General features: G+C 42.1%; 2 protein-coding genes across 2 annotated transcripts; one reads left to right on the top strand and one right to left on the bottom strand.

The window, feature by feature from the left end:
- Positions 1-3,213: 3,213 nt before the first annotated feature.
- LOC120462415 (membrane-spanning 4-domains subfamily A member 4A-like) lies at positions 3,214-11,483 on the top strand. The gene is made up of 7 exons (XM_089119973.1): positions 3,214-3,323; positions 6,273-6,456; positions 6,628-6,744; positions 6,826-6,882; positions 7,612-7,764; positions 8,074-8,211; positions 11,340-11,483. The coding sequence occupies exons 2-7, from the start codon at positions 6,289-6,291 to the stop codon at positions 11,346-11,348; spliced, it is 642 nt and encodes a 213-aa protein (XP_088976099.1). The 5' UTR covers positions 3,214-3,323; positions 6,273-6,288; the 3' UTR covers positions 11,349-11,483.
- A 1,680-nt stretch (positions 11,484-13,163) lies between these two features.
- On the bottom strand, positions 13,164-25,137 carry vash1 (vasohibin 1). The gene is made up of 7 exons (XM_039651106.2): positions 23,824-25,137; positions 22,155-22,243; positions 20,131-20,187; positions 18,357-18,431; positions 16,788-17,169; positions 16,557-16,666; positions 13,164-16,482 (listed from the first exon to the last, which is right to left on the bottom strand). The coding sequence occupies exons 1-7, from the start codon at positions 24,163-24,165 to the stop codon at positions 16,419-16,421; spliced, it is 1,119 nt and encodes a 372-aa protein (XP_039507040.2). The 5' UTR covers positions 24,166-25,137; the 3' UTR covers positions 13,164-16,418.
- Positions 25,138-25,484: the final 347 nt, after the last annotated feature.

Here is a 25,484-nt window from a genome sequence, read left to right on the forward strand (position 1 = left end):
CAAAAACAAAACAAAACAAAACAAAACAAAACATATTCCATTCATTTGCTTGACGCGCTAAACGCGTAGCCTATATTATGAAAGAAGAATCGTCCCGTGCGTGCAACCCCACAATTTCCCCACTTCTCTCTGTCCCAGTCCAAAAACAAATGTCCAGTTTGGCTCAAGATCGCGCTACAGTCTTTCCAACCAAGTCAGTTCGCGAGAAATTATCCTCTGTTGGCTTCTTGGCAATAAACGTAATCCACAAACAAAGGCCTTGACTCGCTTGTGTTCCACTCAAAAAAAAAAAACAACAACAACAAAAAACAAAACAAAAAACAAAACAAAAATAAAAATAAAAAGTAATGAGTCAGATCTCACCAGCTCTGTAGATCGTCGGACAATATTAACTCACACAGTTATGAAACTTGAGTCCAAGCACGTCCTCTTGCTGGAAACGCGCACCCCAGTACAGTCCGGGTGGTTAAAATGTATGTTGTCCCATTAAATCCTTTACGTTTCGATTGGAATCTCTCAGACCATAAGGAAAGCTTTACTCTTTAACGCTCCAGCAAACAATACTGGCACGCCATCTCCCAAAACACACCTCACCACCATTAAATAAACTTAGGTGCACCTTACCCCGTAATCAAGAGCGTCCGAAACCTTAAAGGGATATTACCAAAATACACTGTATATTACCAAGTATATTAAAGAGCCCCTATCATGGATTTTTGAAAATTCATGAAAGTTCTTATAGTGTGGAATATAGCTCTAAGGGAATGAAAACATCCTACAAAGATTTATATCTGAAAGTGCACCATATATAAAGTTATAGTCTTTCAAAAGTGAAAGTCGACTCTGAGTCTATAAAATGAATGTTTTTGAAACGAGTCATTAGCTGTTACATCATGACGCAGATACAAAACATCAGCTCATTGGCCGCTCGCAACAACTGCGCACACAGACGGAAGTATAAACTTGAAGTCTAGAACACATTCAAATACTTCAGCAGAATCGCATCATGTCGAGGAGACGCTGTTCTACATTGCAAAGACAGTTCAGCCACTTGTTTCCATTGTCCAGGGACGAGCATGTGAAGAATCAGTGGTTAGAGTTCATATTTGCAGTGATACCACAACAGTATAGCCCGGGAACTCCCAAAACAAAAAATAGGAACATTTCTAATGCTATGATAGGGGCTCTTTAAACAGTATGAACCATATACATGACATTCATCATACATGAACATTATCCATAACCCATGTAATACGTTCTATGATCCCATAATAGTTTAGCCAAGAAATTATTTTGCAGCAAAGTGCTAACATCTTGATGTAGGTCTGGCATGCCAGGCTAATAACAGTTAATATCTCAAAGAAACCTTTACATTAATGTGATAATATTACACATTTATAATGATAGAAAATATTATATTTTAAATAAATGCTGTACTTTTGAACTTTCTATTCATCATAGAATTTTGGGGGGAAAAATGGTACACGACTGTTTTCAACATTGAAAATAATATTTTATGTTTTTTGAGCATAAAATCAGCATATTAGAATGATTTCTGAAGGATCATGTGACACTGAAAACTGATGTGCAATCAGCAACAGTAATGATGTTGAAAATTCAGCTTTCAAATTACATTTTAAAATAGAAAACAGTCATTTTAAATTGTCATAATATTTCACAATATTACGGTTTGTCATTTTATTTTCATCAAATAAAGCAGCCTTGGTGAGCAGAAGAGACTTCATTAAAAACATAAAAAATCTTACTGATCTAAAACTTTTGACCGGCAGTGTGTATATATATATATATATATATATATATATTCTAGTGTTACAGGCAAAAATATTTGTGCTTATTTTGCTATTTATTGTAATACTTTTGCATGAGGAAAGGACCAAAGTTTTGTAATATATTACATGTTTGACTTGATTTTATATTTGTTAACCAACTTTCTGAATTAGTATATCTTGGACTTGTATGTTTAGTCTATTGTGATACTGTTGAGCAAACACACACACACACACACACACACACACACACACGCACACACACACACACACATAAATAAATTCTGAATAGGCAGTTGTTTCTCACATTTCTAAATTATAGACCTGTTAGCAATCAATCATCTACAGTCTAATAACAGTATAATCATACTCCTGCTCCTATTTCTGAATATTGCTCCATGATGAAGTATTGATCTAAGTAGTCTATGTAAGTAATGTTGTTAATAAAAATAATTTTATGATGTATTCTATAATAAGGCTTTGTTTCAAATGGATGAGAACTATAGCTTATAGTGTGTTTTTGCTGTGAATGATGTGGATGTGTGTTCTGTGTTCATCTAACCACGGCTGCTGGGCCGCATGTTCAAGGGTATCTCGCCTTACACATTTACATTTACAGTTACACAGCGGAGAGTAATACATATTTTACAGGTATTTGGTATGTGAAAGATATAGACAATATAATTTATAATATATACATGAAATGATGTATTGAAGCGGATTAAGAGGAGTTTTTAGCAATACAACAAAACTAATGTGGCACTGCATTATTTTAGGGAAAACGGCACGCACAATTTTATCTGTAAAAGGCCAAATAGACAGAAACAGTTTGTCGATAATAAACAGTATAAAACTAGATAGAAATGTGTCGTCATTTCTAGGTCTAGTTCATTATTAGTTGTCTTGGTTTCTAATTAGTTCTCTCCTGTTCCATTAATGTTCTCCTCTGTCCTAATGTCTCCCTTCTGTACATTGAGATGAAAACGTTTTGTATGAATGCCGTAGTAGTGCAGTGTCCCTCGCATTAATATTACACTCATTGCTTATGGGTAATATTTCAGATTTGTTGATACGAAAATGGCAAAAATATACAGTTAATTTTAGGCCTTTTCCCATTATTTATTGCTAAATCAGAGCCCAACTACAGGATTATGGTGTGTTTTGAACAGAGACACTTCTGATGATGCTTTTAATCACACATATTTTTGTCCTCAATCAATGGCTATAATGTAGGCTATCTTTTAGGTTTCATCTATATGTAAATTTGACCAGAAAGGGCATCAACATAATCTTTAAAATTATAAAGTAAATAAAATAAGTATTTCTTTTAAAGTATAAAGCAAGCTCATATGAAGCAAACTCCTCCTTAGCAGTTCTTCAAGTTCACAGTCCACCACACACACACACACACACACGCACACACCCACCCACCCACACACACACACACACACACACACACACACACACACACACACACACACACACACAGATACGCCATAAGCGCGATCAGACGTCCTCATCAACAACTCATTTCAGGTAAAATATTTTATGCATCAATTTACATCTATAGTTATTTTATTACTAGTGAGTCTCTGTGTAAACTGTTGTTAGTTTATTATCATACTTTGGCACATACAATTATATTTAATAGTTTTGCATTTGTTTGGACATTAGGCAAATATAAAATATGCAATCATGCAAAATATTGTGAACAGAGTAAATTTGAGGAGAGGACGACGTCTATAAGTGAATGTAAGCCTTAGTAAAGCAAGAATCACGGTTTAATAACTCTGGACAAAGGCATCAGATAATACGTTAATCATAAATACTGTACTGTCCGTGAAATAAAAAACATTAAACAGCAATGTTTATTTAAGTTTATTTGAATAGGGACAACTATGTCATGTTCCATATACTACATTTTAGCCGAGGCTAATTCTCAATGTTAGTCCCTAGTTGGCCTTTACATAAAATTAAACAATAAAATTAAACAATAAAATAAACAATAAGTTAAAATAAGCACAATAATACAGTATAACACAATATAAACGCAGCGGTCACATTTCTGACCTCTGATTAAAGAGTCTTTGAGTTTGTGTTTGAAAAGGACCCAGTTTGACTTCAGTGGGTAAACTATAGCGGCTGTTCAGAGAAAGCTCCTCAATCCCCGAACCCACAGCCCCGAGAGCAACTACTGATTTAAACATTTATTCATCAGCTTCAACAGAGAACATTTAGTGAAATTTGCAAAAGATAACATATTTAAATTCCTCAGACTAACACAATGATGTGTCCTGATGGGCTTCTAGGACTGTAACCGCTCTGTTAATAATCATCTGAAGTGGTTTAACTGCAGTAACAGCAGCTGTGACCGTGAGCAGACACAGTAACACAACGCTAGAGAGTCCCGATCAGTCTGAATGTATAAAGATTTGCTTTGGTTTGACAGATTTTTTTAATATGATTGTCCAATTTAAGTTGAGAGTCAAGTACAAGGCCCAGGGGTTTGACCTCTGAGACCTGCTGGATCATTTATCTGTAGATTTAGTTCTTCTGAAATGGACTTGAATCTTGAGGCAAAGCAAACAGACATAGTGTTTTAACATTTAATGTCAGATCTGCGTTTTGAAACCACACCGCACAGGTATTTTGCTACTTCATCAGAAACTGCATGCAAAACCACTAAACCACATCATCTTTCCCTCGCACATAAACCACTGCATCATCTTTCCCTCGCACATAAACCACTGCATCGTCTTTCCCTCGCTCATAAACCACTGCATCATCTTTCCCTCGCTCATAAACCACTGCATCGTCTTTCCCTCGCTCATAAACCACTGCATCATCTTTCCCTCACTCATAAACCACTGCATCATCTTTCCCTCACTCATAAACCACTGCATCATCTTTCCCTCGCTCATAAACCACTGCATCGTCTTTCCCTCGCTCATAAACCACTGCATCATCTTTCCCTCGCTCATAAACCACTGCATCATCTTTCCCTCGCTCATAAACCACTGCATCATCTTTCCCTCGCTCATAAACCACTGCATCATCTTTCCCTCGCTCATAAACCACTGCATCATCTTTCCCTCGCTCATAAACCACTGCATCGTCTTTCCCTCGCTCATAAACCACTGCATCGTCTTTCCCTCGCTCATAAACCACTGCATCGTCTTTCCCTCGCTCATAAACCACTGCATCGTCTTTCCCTCGCACATAAACCACTGCATCATCTTTCCCTCGCTCATAAACCACTGCATCGTCTTTCCCTCGCACATAAACCACTGCATCGTCTTTCCCTCGCTCATAAACCACTGCATCATCTTTCCCTCGCACATAAACCACTGCATCATCTTTCCCTCGCTCATAAACCACTGCATCATCTTTCCCTCACTCATAAACCACTGCATCATCTTTCCCTCGCTCATAAACCACTGCATCGTCTTTCCCTCGCTCATAAACCACTGCATCATCTCATAAACCACTGCATCGTCTTTCCCTCGCTCATAAACCACTGCATCATCTTTCCCTCGCTCATAAACCACTGCATCATCTTTCCCTCGCTCATAAACCACTGCATCATCTTTCCCTCGCTCATAAACCACTGCATCATCTCATAAACCACTGCATCGTCTTTCCCTCGCACATAAACCACTGCATCATCTCATAAACCACTGCATCATCTTTCCCTCGCTCATAAACCACTGCATCATCTTTCCCTCGCTCATAAACCACTGCATCATCTTTCCCTCGCTCATAAACCACTGCATCGACTTTCCCTCGCTCATAAACCACTGCATCGTCTTTCCCTCGCTCATAAACCACTGCATCATCTTTCCCTCGCTCTAGGATTGAGGACGGAAGCCAACTTGTAATGGGTGTAAAATGTTATTTGATCGTATGAAAGCCATAAGCAGACCATACACATTCTTGAAAATACAGGTCAGAGACTTACGGGTCGATAACTGCATGTCTGGTCAGGAGTTCGTGTCTTCAATAATGGCATAACCTTTGTCTGTTTCTGAGGTGTGGGGAATAGTCCATTCTGAATAGACAAATTGATCAAGTGTGTCAGCGGCTTTACAAAAGTGTTTTTATTTAATAAAAAAGACTGAATTTATGTGAAAAGGATCTTTACTATAACTGTTGTTAACTGAATGTATAGCTTCAAGCACGTTTGCTTCATTGGTCTGCTGAAGTGAGAATGGATATTTATTGGATTATTGATTGATGTTTACTGAAGTTTAGTTGCTGTTCTGCATTAACTTGTTGCTCCAGTTCTTCTACAAAAAACCTATTAAATTGCAGTGCTATTTGTTTACTGTCTCTAATCTTTCTAATCTTCATGGATGATCTTTGATTTGCCTGACGGTTTCACAACACCATTTATTTGCTTCCACATTATAAGTTGGCTTCCATCGGCTTCTGTTATTGTTGTAATGTAGGACTCATGGAGTGAGCTATATGAATGCTTAATTACAGGTGAAAACCTCCTACAATGGAGACCAGCAAGATCCTCTCGTCTGATAAAGCTACAGTGGTCATCCAGGTGAATCCACAGGTGACTCAGCATATTGTGAGTGGAGATGATGGACAGGAGAGCCGAGGAGCACACCGCAGTACGGCTCTGACTGGGTTCTCCAAAGCACAACCGAAGGCACTGGGGGTAACGCATTAATGAAGAATTATAATTACGGATATTTTTAGTGTCTAATTTACTTCTGTGTAAAACATTTACAGAAAATAAAAAGCTGTTATCATATGACCTCAAGTTCATGTGTGTGTGTGTGTGTCCCATTATGAAGAACAGTACTTGACTCACATCTACCCTGTCTAGGCCGTCCAGATAATTATTGGAGTGGTGGTTTTTTCATTGGGTATCATACAAACCATTATCTACGATTACTCAAGTATCTCTGTCGTCAGTGGCATCACCTACTGGGGATCCCTTATTGTAAGTGTCATTTAATGGTTTACTTTAAAGCCTCTCTTCTTCATTACCAGAGTAAACTGTGAAATGTCCTGTTTCTCTCAGTTCATCAGTGCTGGATCTCTGTCTGTTGCTGCACAGAATAAACTTCATCTGTGTGTGGTATGTACATAATGTGCTGAAATCTTTTCTTATTGTTTCTAATGTATTCATACACTATTATTATTAAATCATCACAAGCTGTCAAACACAGCATCAGTCCAGATATCATCATCTGTTATTAGCAGCAAAGCATTAACCCGTATGTGCTGTCGGGGAAACTCCAAACTCTATAGAAGACTTTTCTGACACTATATCTACAGAAAATTACTGAAGTGGTGTCGGACTGGATGTTAGTGGGACACAAAGAAAGTGACTCTCAGGATGTTTGGGGCTCTGTAGACACCACATAAGTGAATATTGTGTGTGTGTGTGTGTGTGTGTGTTGAATGAAAGTGAGAAATGTAGATCTGATGATCTAGATTTTTCATCAAAATTAGCTATTCTGTATGAATAATTACAAATTGAGGCAAATAAGTTTTAAAAATGCCATAAATCCCCCAAAACACTCTCCTTTACCACAGTAGTCAGAAGCTTGCACATTAATCTCAGCTTTCTTATAGAACAATGACACAGTTTTACTATTGAAGGAATGTGGACTAAAAGGAGATCTGACTCAATATCAATTTACATATTTAAAACCTGCAGTTCAGGACATTTTTTAAGTGTACACCTTTACTATTACTGTGACCTTTACTATTACTGTGACCTTTACTATTACTGTGACCTTTACTATTACTGTGACCTTTACTATTACGGTCACCCTTCACATGTCAGTTTTGTCTCCTGCAGGTGAAAGCCTCTCTTATAATGAATGTGATCAGTGCCATAACTGCAGCGACCACCATTGTTCTGATGTCCATAGAGATGGCGATTAAGATTTCCGATCTAAGGCGGCACTATGGCAGTGATTATTATTACCGCAATAATTTGAAGGTACTAAAGGTAGGCCTACAATACTATATTTATGTGATCGGTTTATTTTTTTTTCTTTAATTGCTGTTCACCCAAAAATGACAACCGAGTCATCATCTACAAATTGAGACCAGTTTTTACTAATAAAGATTGTCTTTTCCATAGAGTTATAATGACTAACGACACAAATTGTGTTTTAAATTACACAAAAGGCATCATGTACATATCATAAAAATTACAAAGTAATCCATGTGACTTGTGCACTCAACCTCACTCAATATAATCGACTGGATATTATATGTAATCTACTTTTATCTGATCTTGTTGAATATATTTTAGGACTATGATCTGGGGATCGTTGGACTAATGCTGGTGTTCACCGTTACTCAGTTCATCATCTCCATCTGTGTCTCAGTATTCGCCTGCAAGGCCTCCTATAACTCAGACTCTGCAGTGGTCAATGTGGCACTAAACCAGGTACACGATTAGTGGAAATTATGTAATTTTCTAACTATATGTCATGATTCTGCCTTCTTGTCTTTGATTTTCTCTAGTCGTGAGGCAGGATCATGACAGAATCATGTTTTGTGGAAAGCGCATGGCCAGTTTGGGCCATGTGCTTGTGTCGTCTCGTTACGTTACCCCGCCCCCTTGTTATCCCTGTCTTGTCATTATTGTCTTGTCAGTTTCACCTGTCCTCGTCATGACCTACCCCTGACCCCGCCCCTAAACATAACCGTCACGTGGGTTTAGACAAATCGTACAAATTTGTACGAGTGAGGTTACGAATTAGCCACTTTTGAATCATTCGTACGAATTGGTCGTGAGATAGGGTAGGTCTGCTGTCCTGTGCCGGTTCATTGTGAAACATTGTGTGATCCACTGTGAGTATTTGTCAATAGTAATGTTCAGAGAGAAGTTCTGATTCTGTGTTTGCTGTTTTGTTTACTGTCTAGTTAATTGTCAGTCATAGACTAGTTTAGTCACTCGTTGTCCTGTTCATGTTTTGCCCCCTCGTGGGTATTTGTTTTCCATGTTTACTGTTCTTAAATAAATCGTGTGTCTAGCAATCTGTCTGTGCTTGGGTTCATCCTCCCACATCATAACACTACAACCAGGGTGACAGTCAGTTTGATCCCAACAACAAGTCTTTTATTTTTAAATTTAGGTTAAAAAAGCCACAACCCAACCACTATATATATATATATAAATGATGTGTAGTTCTATTATTTTATTTATGCAATTATATGGACCTATTATATGTCATCACAGTTAGCTCACCTGTTCTGTTCTGGTTTGATCTCATCTGGCGTTTTCACTGGCCGTCGATGCTGCTTAAATCTTCCTGTACAATGTGGGTCAGCAGAACATCCATCTTGTTTGTCGGGCTCTGTTTACTGCCTGTTCACCTGCTAGTGACGGGTTTGCTTCAGTATTTGGCCACTGACCTGCTCGGGGTGCGCTGTCAGCTGACTGGACCTGCGCCGGAGGCTTTCCATCTTATCCATCGTCTTCCAGCCTCATCAGAGATGCATCCACCGAGGGTCCCGCTGAAATATCCACCACAACAGCTCAACAGTAATAAAGTCCATCTGGTCCAGCTCTCGTCGTCCTCCACGCTACACCAACCGGGCTGTTGACCTCAGTGTGTTAGCTCGATCGGCTAGCACCACCACCAGCTGTGACAGCACTGCACTCCACTGCACTCTGCTCAACATCCGCTCACTGACAGACAAAGTACATCTCATCCAGGACCTCATCTCCGCTAGAGTTTCTCTGTTTAACCGAGACATGGCAACTGCCCAATGACTTCTCTCAGCTGAATGAATCCACTCCTAGTGGGTTTGTTTACATCTGTTATCACTGTGGCTCCGGTCGGGAAGGAGGTCTTATATTTTATCACAGGAAGTGGAAAGTCTTGCCGATATCTGTGCCTGTGTCCAGCTCGTTTGAATCTGCTGTCTGCAAGTTGTCTGGTCCCACCCCAACCATCATTGCTACTGTATACCGCCCCCAAAACCACATTTTGTTGCTTTTCTCACTCACTTATACTAACATAATACTGCTGGGGGATTTTAATATCCACATGGACAATATCAATCTGCCTCTTAAAGACTTCTCCTCCTGCCTAGATAGTTTTGGATGCCAGCAATATATCACTTTTCCCACACACTCCGAAGGACATACTCTGGACGTAATCTGCTGTTCTGGTGTCACCGCTGCTGAACTCCCCATAACTGACCATTTACTGTGAAACTCACTCTCTCCATTTATAAAATACCACGCCTTATTTCATTCAGAAATATAAAGAATATCAATCCTGCCACTCTCACTTCAAGTATCCAGTTCCGTATCCAATTCAAAGTCCTTCTGTTAACATTCGAGGCCGTCCACAAACTCGCCCCCCATATCTGTCTGATCTCCTCCCAACTTCCACCCGCTCCCTTACATCCTCTTCCTCCATTCACCTGTCACCCGTTTATTTATTTCTGGTGCTTTTAAATGTCTTATCCCTGTACGGCGTCCTTGAGTACTGAGAAAGGCGCCTTTAAATAAAATATGTTATTATCATAAAATACAGTAAATTATTGTACATAACCTTCTGAAACCTCCCAGATACAACATACATGCAAACATGTCTTTAATTATTCATTCTGTCTACCAAAGAAGTCAACATTTATGAGATTTAAATGCCAGCATTACCACAGGAACACAACCAACGTGCCGAGCGAGCACCGAGTGCACCACTAATGAGTGTCCCACCAGAAACAAACCCTACATACTGTAGTTCCAGGAAGAAAAGTAGCTATAACTAAACATAGGCCTAAATAAGCTATAAAAATCAGAAAACTGTTTAGATCGAATAAAATGTATAAGTGTTAGTTATTGGTCTATTTTACATGTTTGATTAGATTGATCTGTGTAATTAATGGCTAAATAAATAATGTGCCGTTCAAATTAATTGTCACAAAGCTGCAGATAGCAGATTATTACAGTTTAAATTATGGCAGTATTAAATTATATGTTTAATTCAAATTTAGATTGCTTCCTATTTATTCTTACGGAGACTGATTGATTTAGTTTACCCCTAAACGTTAATTAATGCATTAACCCATGGTGGTGTTGTAGTATGCTGCCTGGAGTGCATACTACATTGAATTTCACACACTTTTTCATCACCATCCGCACACAGATTTCACACCCCAAACGCTCTTCTAAACGCAGAATAAAAAGTCATGACGCAACACCACTTTCGCTTTTTCTCTTCAGAATCGTTTCCGTGTAAACATAGCCTCAGGCTGCTGTTATGAATCAGTGTGACTCCTGTTGTAGTTAAGGGTTGCTCTTGGTTTATGATTAGTTCATATATTCACTAATCATGAGTTAATGTTGAAGTAACTGTAAATTCAGGTATTAGTACATGATTATCCATGGCATGTTATTGTAAAGTGTTACCGGTGACAGTGCTGTTTAAAAGCTCCCAGGGCTTTTCACATTGCCATATAAACATATGTATGGTGTGTGTGGACATTGTTAGTAAAGTTAAACCGGATAATGAGTCTGAGTGTCTTGTGTGTTAACATTTCTTATCTGTTTCTTCCCAGGGATACTGAATCACAGAGAGGAGATCCTGCCAGACAAAGTTTGAGAGGAATTAATATCTCATATTGTTGCATCTGATGAATATTATTAGAAAATGTTGAATAAAAAAATTAAAGTACTCCAAATGAATTTTTTTGTTGGTGCAAACCCCCTTTGTGTCTCTTTTGTTTTAACCTAAAATAAAATGAATAATTAAACACTACAACAACGACATACAAATTAGCTTTTATACTTTTGAAGTACATTTTTATCATTCAGTCAGGGATCTATCAGGCAACAGAAGTGAATCAATCAAACTAACTTTATTTGGGCAATATCTTTATTCTAGATCTGCTATAAAGCCGAAACACTCTCTGTTACTGTAATCTACTTATCGCTGTAAAGCCGCTTTAAAACATCTATATTGTTAAAAGTGCTATATAAATGAAGCTGACTTGACCTGACCTGACTATCAAAGTAATTATCATCTTAATTCTATCAATTCTGTTGTCAAGTAGATTTACAATTAGCATACAGGTTGGATTTGCTGTAGGGCTCTGCTCCGGGTAAGAACTCATCAGCCCTGCATGGATAAGAGCAAAAACCCCAAACAAAACCACAAGCTAATATCCCCCAAACACAAAATATGAATCCCTTAAAAAAAAAACCCTCTGATTCTGGAAAAGACAGACAAGAAAGGACATTTGTAAAGAAACAGCATGTCCGTCTGAAACAGAGACTGAGAGACAGTGGAGAGTAGCGAAGGAGTGATCTTCTGTTACAAGCCGCCGCTGTAAACACAGAGACCCAAACGAGCTTCAGTAACAAGCATGTGACCCTTACCCAGAGTTCAGCTGATCAGACCAGAGCACGAGGAGAAAGAGTGATTAACCTTTAAGTGTCGGGTCCCCTTTATTGAATAAACATCAAAATGCACAATCTGAACTTAAATGGTTGTAATTCAAGAATGCTTCAGAATATAGATGTCCTCTTCCTCTTCATCCTCTACCTCATCCCCCTTGGCCAAATCATCAGCCGTCACAAAGTTTCATTCCACTGCTCTGCTGATGACACACAGCTCTATGTAGAGCAACCCCACCCTCACAGTCATCTTCATCATAACGCTCCGCCTGTCTGGAGGAGATAAAGGAATGGATGGAGCACAATTTGCTTCAACTAAATCACTCCAGAACCGAAGCCATATGGGCTGGCACTCCTCACCCGACCAAATAATCATCCATAACCAGCATCAGCTTTTCTGGCACCAACATCCCCCTCTCATCAATAGTCACAAATCTTGGTGTAAAAATTGACTCCCAACTCACTTTTGAAGCCCAAATTAATCACCTATGCAAGACCTCTTTCTACCACCTCCGTAACATCTCCAATCTCCGCCCCATTCTCTCTTTCTCAGATGCTGAAAAGCTGGTTCATGCCTTTATCTTAGGGGTCGGCAACAGGCGGCCCTCGGGCCAAAACTGGCCCACCAGCAATAATATTTGGCCCGCGCCGCAGCCTGAAAAGTTCTGAAAGACATTCAGAAGAGTCTGTGGATCGCTAGACACACCTCTAAAATAACCGTCATGAAATGTCTAATATTATATTAAATGCGTCGCTATAGCATGTGTTGTGGTTATCGTGTGGTTATAGTCAGTTATATCTTATACTAATTGAATTTAGGACATTTACAAATGTGACATTATCGTAATTACATAATTATATAATTATGAGCAGTTTACTATTTTGTGATGTATTTCCATTCAGTTTAGTTTTTATTATTTTGCGAGTTCTCGTCTGACACTGTAAATCATCAGCGTATCATCATGACACAATTGACAGAAACAACATTTTATTTAACAAAAGAATTTATTGTACATTTCAATTTCAAGTGTCACAAAGGTGTATGAATGACATTCCAGTGGCGTGACGAAACATCTGTAGATCACACGCAGGTCATTGATCATGTGGCAGGAACGGTTCCCTCTCGAGGGACGACACTGGGACACTCCAGAGTCTGAAGCATGTGTCCATTGGTGTTACGTCATGTGACGAGTCTGAAGCAAGTGTCCGTTGGCGTACAAAGAAGCGACAAAGGAGAGCCGGCACACAACAACTCTTCAGCAAACGTTCTGTATTGCTCGTCAGTCATATTCGGTGTTGTTTGTCTCATACTGTGCAAAGCATTATATCTATTGAGAAAAAGAACGAAAGAAAGTAATGGAGAGTGAACGGCATTATAGGCAGTGCACGTCTCCCTGTCCTAGATTCATCACGGATGCGGACACACACTCTAGAGCTCCCTCCACGAGGAAACTTTATGCTTCAGTGGAATGTGTTAACTTTATGGTGCAGAGAACGCCAGTTGAACCCAGTGACCTCCCAGTGGAGAACGCCAGTTCAACCCGGTGACCTCCCAGTGGAGAACGCCAGTTGAACCCGGTGACCTCCCAGTGGAGAACGCCCGTTGAACCCGGTTACCTCCCAGTGGAGAACGCCAGTTGAACCCGGTGACCTCCCAGTGGAGAACGCCAGTTGAACCCGGTTACCTCCCAGTGGAGAACGCCCGTTGAACCCGGTGACCTCCCAGTGGAGAACGCCAGTTGAACCCGGTGACCTCCCAGTGGAGAACGCCCGTTGAACCCGGTTACCTCCCAGTGGAGAACGCCAGTTGAACCCGGTGACCTCCCAGTGGAGAACGCCTGTTGAACCAGGTTACCTCTCAGTGGAGAACGCCAGTTGAACCAGGTTACCTCCCAGTGGAGAACGCCAGTTGAACCCGGTGACCTCCCAGTGGCTTCAGCGCTGGAGTTCCTCCAAAGCCGGTTCTCTGTTGGTCTTTCCCATCCACACCTAAGGTCTATGTGGTGGCCATAGCTGCCTTCCATACGTCTATAAGCATGGCCCGTTAGGGAAACACCATTTATCATGTTTCCTTCGTACCAGGAGGATGATGCCTGTTGTCCAATCCAGGGCTCCCGTTGTGGTTCTTGAGGGGTTATGTCTGGCTCCCTTCGAACCCATTGATGAAGTGTCAAAGTTCTTTCCTGCTAGCTATTACCTCCCTTAAAAGAGTTGTGGACCTGCAGGCACTCTTGCCTAGACTTCGGTTCTGATAGAGTAAGAGGCCATTCTCCACCCCAGGCAAGGTGCCATCGAATGTGGGACGGTCTGTAATCCTGCAGTCCTTTCGTCCTCCACCACATGTCTCAGCTGATGAGGAAAAGCTACACCTTCTATGCCCTGTTCGGCCCATACATTCGTAGGTCCTCGGGTTGGAGGAAGTCGGACTAGGTACTTGTGTGCTTTGGGTCTCCTAAGAAGGGTTCCCCAGCCACTAAGCAGACTATTAGCAGGAGGATTATAGAGGCTATTTCATCAGCGTATGAGGCACACAGTTTGCCCTCGTGTCTCCTGATAAGAGCCCACTGGACTTGAGGAGTGGCGTCCTCTAAAGCCCTGCTATCAGGGGTTTCTCTTCAAGAGGTGTGTGATGCTGCTGGCTGGGCCTCCTCGCACACCTTCATCAGAGACTAGCCTGGATCTGCCCTCACACCGGGCTCTCCAGCTGTTCTTGACAAGCTTCACACCAGGACAGGCACTCGACAGTGTGGCGTAGTGGGTGTTTCGCTCCCCACAAGTGTCCTGTTCCCTGAGAAGAGAAAGGGCACTGTGCCCCTTTGCCACGCCTGCGTGCCTGAGAACGACTTGCTTCGACCTATCAGAAGCTAACTCTGTTGTGCGCTGGCTCCCCTTTTGTAGCTTCTGCATACGCCGCCGTCATGTGACGCCATGACGCGACACCAATCGAGATCTGACGAGTTCCATACGTGCTTCAGACGCTGTCACGCTGGAGGCGTTCCCCAGTGACGTCTCCGATGCAGCGTCTCGTTGCGTCTCAGGGAACAAGGGTTACATGCCTAACACAAGACGTCTCGAATGCATCATGAGACAGACGACGAGAAGATTTAACAGCACCAGCATCATCAGATGTACGTTTGGCTTCAATGTGTGTGTTTGTGTGTTTGAGTCAGTGAGCGAGTGCGTGTGTGTGAGTGTGTGTTAGGGATGCACCGATACCATTTTTTCAGAACCGATCCGATACCAAAAATTCGACCAATGACAATACGATACCAGCTCATTTTTTTTAAAATCAAGTAGAATTTTGTAAATATTGTATTTGGATCGGCCTTGTCTGACCGATACCCGATCCGGCAAAGAATGGCAGTATCGGAGCCGATACCGGTACTGAGTATTGGATCGGTCCATCCCAAGTGTGTGTGTGTGTGTGTGTGTGTGCTCTCATGAAATAGATTGCCTCTCAAACCGCATCACACTCCTCTAAAGTCAACATGAAATGATCTCATCATCTCTCCAGTTAAAGGCCTCGTTCACCAGAACACAGAGGCTCAGAAGTGGAGCAAGCCATTACATTTGATTAACGATTATGAAGACAAACATTTATGTCTCTAGCATATTGAGATGAAACATTCTTATTAAGAACAGGAACGTGAATTTAGATAGTTCTCATCATTTCATGTTGACTTCAGATGTTACTTGTAAAGTGTAAGTGAGCAAGTCTTTCAAGAGTTAAAAAATGTACAAAACCTAAAACCCCGCAGGGGCGAGTGCTGCATTGACTGAAGAACCCCTGAACCCTGTCTGCTGATTTACATGCTCATGATAACATATCGCTGGAAAATAATGACGTTCTTCCATGTTTCTGTCTTGTTTTTGTTAAACTAAGTGAGTTTTTGCTTATAAGAACAACAAATATCTGCCATTGCAGTAAAAACGGTTATTTCACTTTTTAAGCACAAACTCACTTAATTTTGATATATTGTTTTTATAAAACAAGACTTAACACCATAGTTATTTTGATTCTCCAGTAAATGTATGTTGACTTAAGGATGTTTAGACATTAGGGCTGAAAAATCATTTTTTCTGATCAAAGGCACTACAGACTAGCCTGTACATTAGTCTACTAGTAGAGGTAAAGGTTAAGTGCACTCTATTTACAGATTAAATGTGAAATGAATATAAATATGACGCAGTGGTGTGAGGAGGGATTGAGTGAGCACACGATCCTCTTCGTGTCGAGTCTCTCACACCCGGATCTGGTATCCGTTCAGATCCGCCGCTGGCCCCGCTCTCTTCTCCACCGCCAGCCTGTGGAGACAGCGCCAGCTAGTGTTAGCTCAGCTAGTGTTTCTGACGGTGTGCAGTGTAAGATCTGTAGGTACCGTCTGTCGCTCGGGCTGTTCTTGCGCATCGGGCTCCCCGGGGTCCTCAGAGGAGATCCCACCTCCTTCCTCCGGTCTCTAGGGGGCGACGGCGGAGCGGCTTTACCGATCTGAAACACACCACAAATGGAACACATTATTAACTAACCATTTTTTAAAGACATTCCATGTTCCTAACCTCAAATATTTCAAATGCTTAATAAGCTGTAAGTGCAGGCGTCTGGGCCGTACCTTCAGCCTCATGTCCCGGGTGTGCCTCTCCAGCTCTTTCCTCAGCTCCTCGCTGGACAGCTTGTCCACGTCCAGCACCGAATGCGTCCACTCGATCTGCTCCACGCTGTGGGGGTCGTGGGACACGTAGTGCCCGATCTTGACCTTGCACAGCGTGTGCCAGTAGCCCCGATAGGCCGCCTGGAACTCCTGCAGGAGGTCGCTGAGCGTCCTGAACTCCAGCGGCTTGTACATCAGGTCCTGGCGCCGGCTGATGCCCAAGGCCCCGAAGCGGCCCCCGCTGTGCACGCCCAGAACTATGTGACGGAAATGACTCCCTGAGAACTGTGTTTTAAAGCTGAGAGGAAACCGCTCCACGTTCGGCATGCTGTTGGTGAGGTAACTGGCAGGCCAGCGGGGTTAAGGGTTATATTCAACACAGAGGGAACATGTTCAAAATCTGTTCCCTTAATGCATGATTCATCTGTGCATACACTACTGCTCGAACGCTTGGAATAACTCTTCTGCTCACAATGCTGCATTTATTTTTTATCAAAAATAAATTAAAAATAGTCAAATATAATTACAATTTGAAACAGCAGTTTTCTGTGTGAATATAGAGTCCAATGTAAGTTGATCCTGTGATCAGAGCTGAATTTCAGCATCATTACTCCATCCTACATCCATCACTCCATCCTCTTGTTGCCCACATCCCTCTTTCTGTCATTGAAGTGTTTAGAACATGACTGGAAGACTAAACGTCACTGAACAATTATAAACGCAACACTTTGGTTTTTGCCCCCATTTTTCATGGGCTGAACTCAAAGATCTAAGACTGTGGACACAAAAGGCCTATTTCTCTCAAATATGGTTCACAAATCTGAATTTATTATGAGCATCTAGCAGCATAAAATACTCATAGACCCATCTAAAACCCATTTATGCTGTAAATATACCCCCGCTTTCAAAGACCAGCTTAAGCCTAGTTTCAGACTAACATGCATGTTTGAGCCGTTTTAACTGAAAGCAACTTGCGCTGACATATCTTAAAATATGCACGTAATATGCACTATTATCTCAAGATGCACCTGTACTGTTTTTAATGCACATTTATAAAAGCTACTTAAATGTCCTAATTGAACTAAGGCCTAATCTAAGCACTGTCTGTGAAAGCAGGCCTCAGAGTTTAAAGATTTAGGCCATAGTAAAAAGACAGTGCTGTCAGAGTTACATGTTGCTTTTATCATCTCTCATTTTGCATCTCTCTTCTAGTACTAAAAGATTTTAGTGCCTTCTTTGATACAAAATACCATGTCATTCCCTTGGGCAAGTTATAAGATGGTTATAAGATGCAGGATATAATGTTATATAACAATAACAAGTTATAAGACAAGCATTAAGGTGGTTTAGATCCTATTTGTCTTTTTGCTGCCACTTTGTTTGTATGAAAGAGTGAAGAAAGCAGTATGGACTACCGCGTGCCACAAGGCTCTGTATCAGGTCCTCTGTCGTTTTCAGTGCACATGCTTCTATGTTAATAATGTTCATACATCCAATCCAGGATTCAGTGAACTCCTAAGAGAAGGATACATCCCGAGGATAACGGCTTCCAAACATTTGATTGGTAGAGATTCTCTTGTCATTTCCTTGGCAATGTCCATCAATCTGAGGAACAAATTGTAGATATTAATGCAATAAGAGTCACAGTTCTGTCACCCTTGTCTGGGTTTTCTCTTGCTTTAGAGACAAAGCTGTGACACTCCTGGTTTGTCATGTGTTTGTGTTTCGTCTGGTCTGTTGTGAGCACATGTCTCTCATGTTATTTGCTTGTGCCATGTGCTCTCCAGTCAAGTGTCTGAACCCCGCCCATCGTTATTGTTTAATTTCCCCCACCCGCCTGCCTCTTTACCCTCTAATGTTTGTTCCCCTATTTAATCTCCCTGTGTTTGCAGTCCTGTGCTGGTTTGTTGTCCCTGTTTCCATCTCCTTAGTGTTTCCAGATCTTACCTGTTCTCGGTTTTCCCCCACGGGGGAGTTTTGTTTGTAGTTTGTTGTTATTAAATGTTTACCCATTGTTCTTGCACTTGAGTCCTTGCAAAACGAACCAGCCTACTGAGGACTCTGAGAATGCTGGGGATATTATCTTTCTGGCAGTTTGTGGGGTATGTTTACAATGACGGGGCCAATGCAGACTGGGAGGGTGGTCTTCCGCCTCTTGGCCCACCTCCGACTGACCTCACAAACTGCCAAGTCCGCAGTCCTCCGATGACCCCTTCGGAGAGAGGGAGGAAGAAAGGGTGAGACCCATCAGCCTCCTATCCAGTGAAGGCTGAAGGAGTTGCAGCACCCCCAGAGGCAGTTACTCTCACACCACCCTCGCCAGCGTAGGAGGAGGAGGGCTCCTGTCGCTTCCCTTCGGCCGGTGGTCCAGGAGGACCTGACTTTGGTGGTCCCAGAGCTGTCCTCTCTCCCTGCAGCGCTCTCAGAGGTAGCCGGGGATCTCGTAGCACTGACTAGCTCATGTAGACGGAGGAGGAGAGCTTCAGGTCAACCACAGGGTCCAGAGGTGTTTTCAAAGCCTGCAGCTGAACCTCCGAAGCCTCCAGCGAAGCCTCGCCCTGCAGCGCCACCCAAGCTCCTGGCCCCGCCGGCACCGGCCATGTTACCAATCAAGCCCGAATCTGTTCACGTCATGCCTGCTGCACAAGAGACTGTTCACGTCACGTCTGCCAAGCCAGAGACTGTTCCCACCAGGTCAGCCACGCCAGTGTCTCTCGACAAGATGGCCGCCGCCGAGCCAACGTCTCCAGACAAGATGGTCATGCCGGTGTCTGTTCCTCGGCCGGAGTCCGTTCCTCGGCCGGTGAGTCCGTTCCTCGGCCGGTGAGTCCGTTCCTCGGCCGGTGAGTCCGTTCCTCGCCCGGAGCCCGTTCATCGGCCGGAGTTCGGCTGGAGTCCGTTCCTCGGCCGGAGCCGGTTCATCGGCCGGAGTCCGTTCCTCGGCCAGAGCATGTTCCTCGGCTGGAGTCTGTTCCTCGGCCGGTGAGTCCGTTCCTCAGTTGTGAATGTTTGTGAGCAGAATAATGCAATCATCAGATGCCTTTACTATAGTTGTTTACTTGCATTCAGACTCTTATTGTCACAGAATGGGTAGATTAAAGTGCAAGAACAATGGGTAAACATTTATTAACAACAAACAAACTACAAACAAAACTCCCTCGTGGGGGAAAATGAGAACAGGTAAGATCTGGAAACACCAGGAACATGGAAACATGGACAATGAACCAGCACAGGACTGCAAACACAACAGTAAATGGAGGATGACGTGAGTATGATGCGAGGGTGATGTGTGGACTGGACTTACGCGGTGAGCGGCCGGCTCTTCTTGATCTCGAAGAACTGTGTTCCAGTGTGATTGTATCTGACAGACAATGTTAAGCACAGAACACAAACAATGTGCAATAGAAAGTCCCCAGAGTTAACTCAACGTGAATCTACTGCTACACTACAAATTATTTGCACAATACAGCAGATAAAGGTATGATTACTTTTCACAGAATATCATATTAATAATCATATGACAAATAGCTATGAAAAACATTGGAAATATCAGAGAAACATGTAACAGGAGCAGTACTGAGAACAGAGGAACAAAACTGAGCCATCACTGGAAAAGACCATGAACACAGTGAACTGTACACACACACACACAGATAACAAAGGACTGGAGAGGGTAATTAATGAAGTCATGTGATGCTGAGAAAGAGGAACAGACCCAAAGTCATAATTCTTGAAAATCTTCCTCCATCTCGCTCTATAATCTCATTTGTCCCTCTTTTATTAAGTCGCTCTGGTTAAGTGTCTGCTAAAATGCATAGGCTAAATGTAAATGTGAATTTGTATATTGAAGCTTGCCGTGTCAGGACTGATCACACGAGAAATGAGAACCAGTGGAGTTTAGACATCCTTAGTATAGCTTTTCCATCCACATATAACTAATGCACAGCATTTTTATATCACCAAAAAACATGAATAAAGCAGCGTTTCCATCACATGTTCAAGAGAACAACATTGTCATTCTGGGGAAATACAGTAAGTTATATCAGTAAGCAACATGATATCATGACTTTTGCGTAAACATACACGCCACTTTCGAGTCAAGTGGTGTGTTATCTCTTGTATTATCTAAGCTATCCGCGTGTATGCGTGTATGTCTACGCCATTAACGTCCGCGTCATTCCGCGTGTCTGTACACGCTGTCAAATGTTTGAGCAAAACGAAGCAAAATGTACATATACATCTGGAGAGCGATCTTTTTTTTTCCTAGGATGGCAAGGGAACAGTCATAAATGCCATTAACCCCAGTGACGGGTAGGTTTAGGGACGGGGTTGAGGTAAGTCATATATTTATATAACGTTAAGTCAACCGCGTTCGTAAACACGCTGAAAAGCGATTATGCGTCTTGATAGCACGCCAAAAATGGAAATACGAATTGGCGTGTCATACACACGCTACTTCATGAGATCAGTCTGCAGTAAGTCAATAAACTGTAAGTTTCTCCCTCTACCATAAACGAGTGTGTCGAGAGCATCAGATGAATCTCAGTAAACGCTGGGGTTCGGGAACACACTCGTGAAACACCAAACCAACATCTGAGATGCTGCGACGCCATTGGTCCACTGGTTACTCCAGTTATCCAATCACAGGGAAGTCACAGGAGTTTAATGTTGAGCATCGAGGGATTTATTCAGTAAATAAATGGAAACATTTTATGAGCATTTAATGTTAAGCGAATAAGTTATGCGCATCTTAGCCTTTCCTTTCAGTATTTTTATGCATTATCCTAAAAAATAGACGGATGGAAACATTCAGTTATTGACATCACGACATCTGACAAGAGTTGAACACATTACACAAGGACAAATGAGATTACACTACAGGCTGTTTCTCACACTAAACTATCACATGACTCACACTGTTATATATGTAGACATTTTTGCTGTATGATTTTTGGAGTTTGGTAGGAAATTTTAGGGGGAATCATTACTTTACATAAACTTAGCTTCAATCTCTGACCTTCATCGTATAAGTTAGTCAGGAATCAGCAAACATGTTCATATAGCATGCAGTAACTCCATGATAACTGCAGATTGATGGAGATAAAGCCACTGTAAACGGTGCAAGCAAAACACAATGTTTGTCCTCAGATACTGGAGAAGCAAAAGACTTAAGTCTTGCTTTTTGAAAAAAAAAAGTGAGTTTGAGCTTTAAACAAGAACAAATATCTGCCAATGAGGTCAGAAAAATAAACCCTGATCTTTCTGAGCTTGCTGACAGATGTGTGCTCTTGTGAAGGTGTGTGTAGGAGACGCTGAGCTGAAGGATACTGCAGGTCCCTGATGTATCTCTGAATGGCCTCCAGGCGCTGGGGAACGCTGGCGCTGGCCGGGAGAGAAGGCACACTCGGTACTGGGATCTGCAGGACAGCACACACACCATCACACACACCGGCACTCACGACAGGCCAGATCAGTGTGTCACGCTACTTCTGCATTACTTGTATCCCACAGGCGGACTCGGATGGTTTGCTTTTTAATTTAAAAAAAATGTAAAGGCCCTTTTACAGCAAAAGTGAGGTGAATAATCCTCAGGCTGAAGGAAACACAGATCCCCTGGTGAACAGTAGATGGCGCCGCTCACACACACATCTCAGCGCTGGCGTTCTCGACCACAGAAGAAGAAACTTCAACTTCAGCAATAAAGCTTCATCAAGCTTCTCAGATATTTTTAAAGCTTCTTCAGTAACACAGGCACGCAAACTAGAAAAATAATGTTTATAGACGGGTATATTCTAATCTATGCAATGTGTTGATAGAAAAAAACAAGATACAATTCTAGTTTCAACATTATTTGTTGTTCAGATATTCCTCTATAGAAGAAGAAAGCGACACACATCTGTGTTTGACCACTGAAAATGTGTTCAATTGACCAGTTTAGATCTCTGTATCTCTGGGGTTGAGCCTTTAAAATGAAAATACGAAGAGTAAAGTTTATTATGAATTATAATCTAGAAAAGATATGAAGGAATCTCTAATTATTCTTGAGTACAGGTATTCAAACTTCAGGAAATAAACTCAAGAAGTGCTTTCTCCCAGTGTTGAGCTGTATAATGCAGCTGTAGATCCACCGATCTCTGTGTAGAAATATAATAATCATGCTGCCATATTTATATATTCATTCAATATTCAATATTCATTCTGACCCTCCTCTACAAATAGTGGATTATACAGCCATTACATGATTTCATCACTATTTATCTTTGTCTTTCTTCAGAAAATAAATATGATCAAGTTGGGGAAGTTTCTGTAATTTAGTTGATTTGACGCGAAACTCTACCATTTGTGTGTGTATATATATATATATATTTCACAATAAACTTTCAATTTGTCGTTTTTATATATAACACACATTTATAAATGAGTGGTTTCAGATGTTATTGATTATGCTGGGCCTGTAGACTGTCCCTCACACACACTAGATCCTGACCCCGGTTGCATCACACACACTGATGAACACGAGCACGAGTGTGTGTAGACGGCCCGAGGAAGACACGATTCTTTATTCCGAGCCGGAAACAACACAGCAAACACTTTTGTGTTTAAAAGACGTCTAAGAGCGTCCAAACACAGCCTGACGTCTAGCCTAACACAAGGCAAAGTTCAGGCGGTCAGTGAACATTTAATAGACGTATAAGAATAGACTAGTCCTCGATTACACAACAATGAAATAAAGTGAGTGAAGAAATGAAAGCAAACCCCTTGTGATCACTGTTGACTTTGCTAACATCTCACACAAGTTATTTTGGCAAAAACGACATGTAACCAAATCCAAGGTTGTTTTGTCTATAAGTGTGTTACTCACAGCCGGACTATGTCAGGTTTATAGTTCACCGAGACGGAGGAGTGACGGCTATTGCATGCTGGGAACCTCCCAAGCCCTACACGTGCTCCTGAACCCGACCCGAGGCGTACAGGGGTGTTGGTGTCAGTGCCGTACCTTCGGCAGGTCGCTGGTTCCCCGGATCCGCCCGCCCAGCGCTCCTCCGTCCGGGTGTATGCGGGTCACGTGATGCCACATCTGCTCCCAGGTGTCGGGGTTCACGGGCAGACCCCCCCTGTTGATGATGAAGGGCACCCCCCCGTCCCGCTGGTCCTCTCCGTCCTCCTCCTGGTCCTCGTCCCGCTCCTCCACTCCCTCCAGACTGAAGGAGGAGCGCAGCATCTTCAGCCCGTCGGAGGCGCTGGGCTGGCCCAGACAGGCCCTGACCCCGGCCGGGCCCGGGACGCTCCTGCGGGGGGACGAGCCGGGCCCCAGCGCCCCGCAGCACGACACCGGCATGGGCCGAGGCGCCGCAACACAGCTCAGAGACCCGCGGGCCGGACACAGGCTAACCGCGGCTCCGTCCCATTACGCTGGGAAAACCTTATACTGAATGTTTTAAAAATGGTTTTATGACCGTTTACACTTTCTTTATTACAACTTTGCTAACATTATGGGAAAGTTACGTTTGAATTAGTTCATAAACAAGTCGTGACATTTAAAAAAAAAAAACGTTTGTCTAAAAAAATTTTTTTTTTTAGAAAAAATATTCTATGAATAATGTAAATGATGTTTCCGTGCTAGTGTTTTGAGAACATTATTAAAGATAAGATGAAGCGTTCTGCTAATGTTGCTTTGAGTCGGCCTGTGGGTCCAGCTGGGTGCCGGACCGACACTGACCCCCAGACAACACCCTCAACATATATCAGCCAGCATACTACAACATAATCAGTCCTGAAATCCCATCATACTGGCTATATGCTGATCATCACACATCGATGTACAGAAACCATCGTTAGACGAGAAATAAACAGCATTGCTTCTAAAGGTCTAGATATAAATGTAACGCGGAGAACACAGGTCACATGATGAGTTAAATACCGGTATATGTGCCGGGAATCAGAAACATATTACAGACAATGAGGCCAGAGACGCTCCTCTGACGTCAGTCTCTGTCCCGCGCTCAAACACAGCTCGACGGTACCGTACTGCCGTTCCCCGTGGTCAGCTTCTGCATTCGGTCTCGGTGTTCTGCCCGAGCCGTCGCCCTGTTCGGTCCAGATCCCGTTATACGCCCGAGATTGCGATGCCCGATTCGCGAACAACTCTTTGTTTTGAACTGGATTCATTTGAATGATTCGGGCGAACCGATTCGCGACGCGTTTGTAGGTCACTTTGTTTAGGTGAGATTAAAACAATGTTGTTAATTTTTGGAAATAATACCGTTAATATTTAGCATTATTTTTTTATTTATTGGATACGTGTTTTTAATGATGTTCATAATGATGTTAACAACAATAATAATGTTGTTCAACATTGGTCTCAATGAACTGTGAACCAGTTCATTAAAACGAACCGTCCGAACGAACCGATTGGCTAAAATGATTCAGAATTTCCAGCGCTGAAGACGTGATCGACTCTTCTAAATCCTTGTTTGATGCGCAGGCGCACAACGATAAGACATCATTTTTTTGCAAAAGAAAAATAAAGTATTGAGATTTTTTTTTTTCAAACAAAAATAAAGAATAGCTAAATATAAATAAAGATATGCTTAATTGCTGCAACAGATTTTTAGCAGTATTATTTCTCCATAGCGACACCTACTAATGCATTTACGT

The sequence above is a fragment of the Pimephales promelas genome, chromosome 15, assembly GCF_988280905.1.
Source record: "Pimephales promelas chromosome 15, fPimPro1.hap1.1, whole genome shotgun sequence".
Lineage (NCBI taxonomy): Eukaryota > Metazoa > Chordata > Actinopteri > Cypriniformes > Leuciscidae > Pimephales > Pimephales promelas.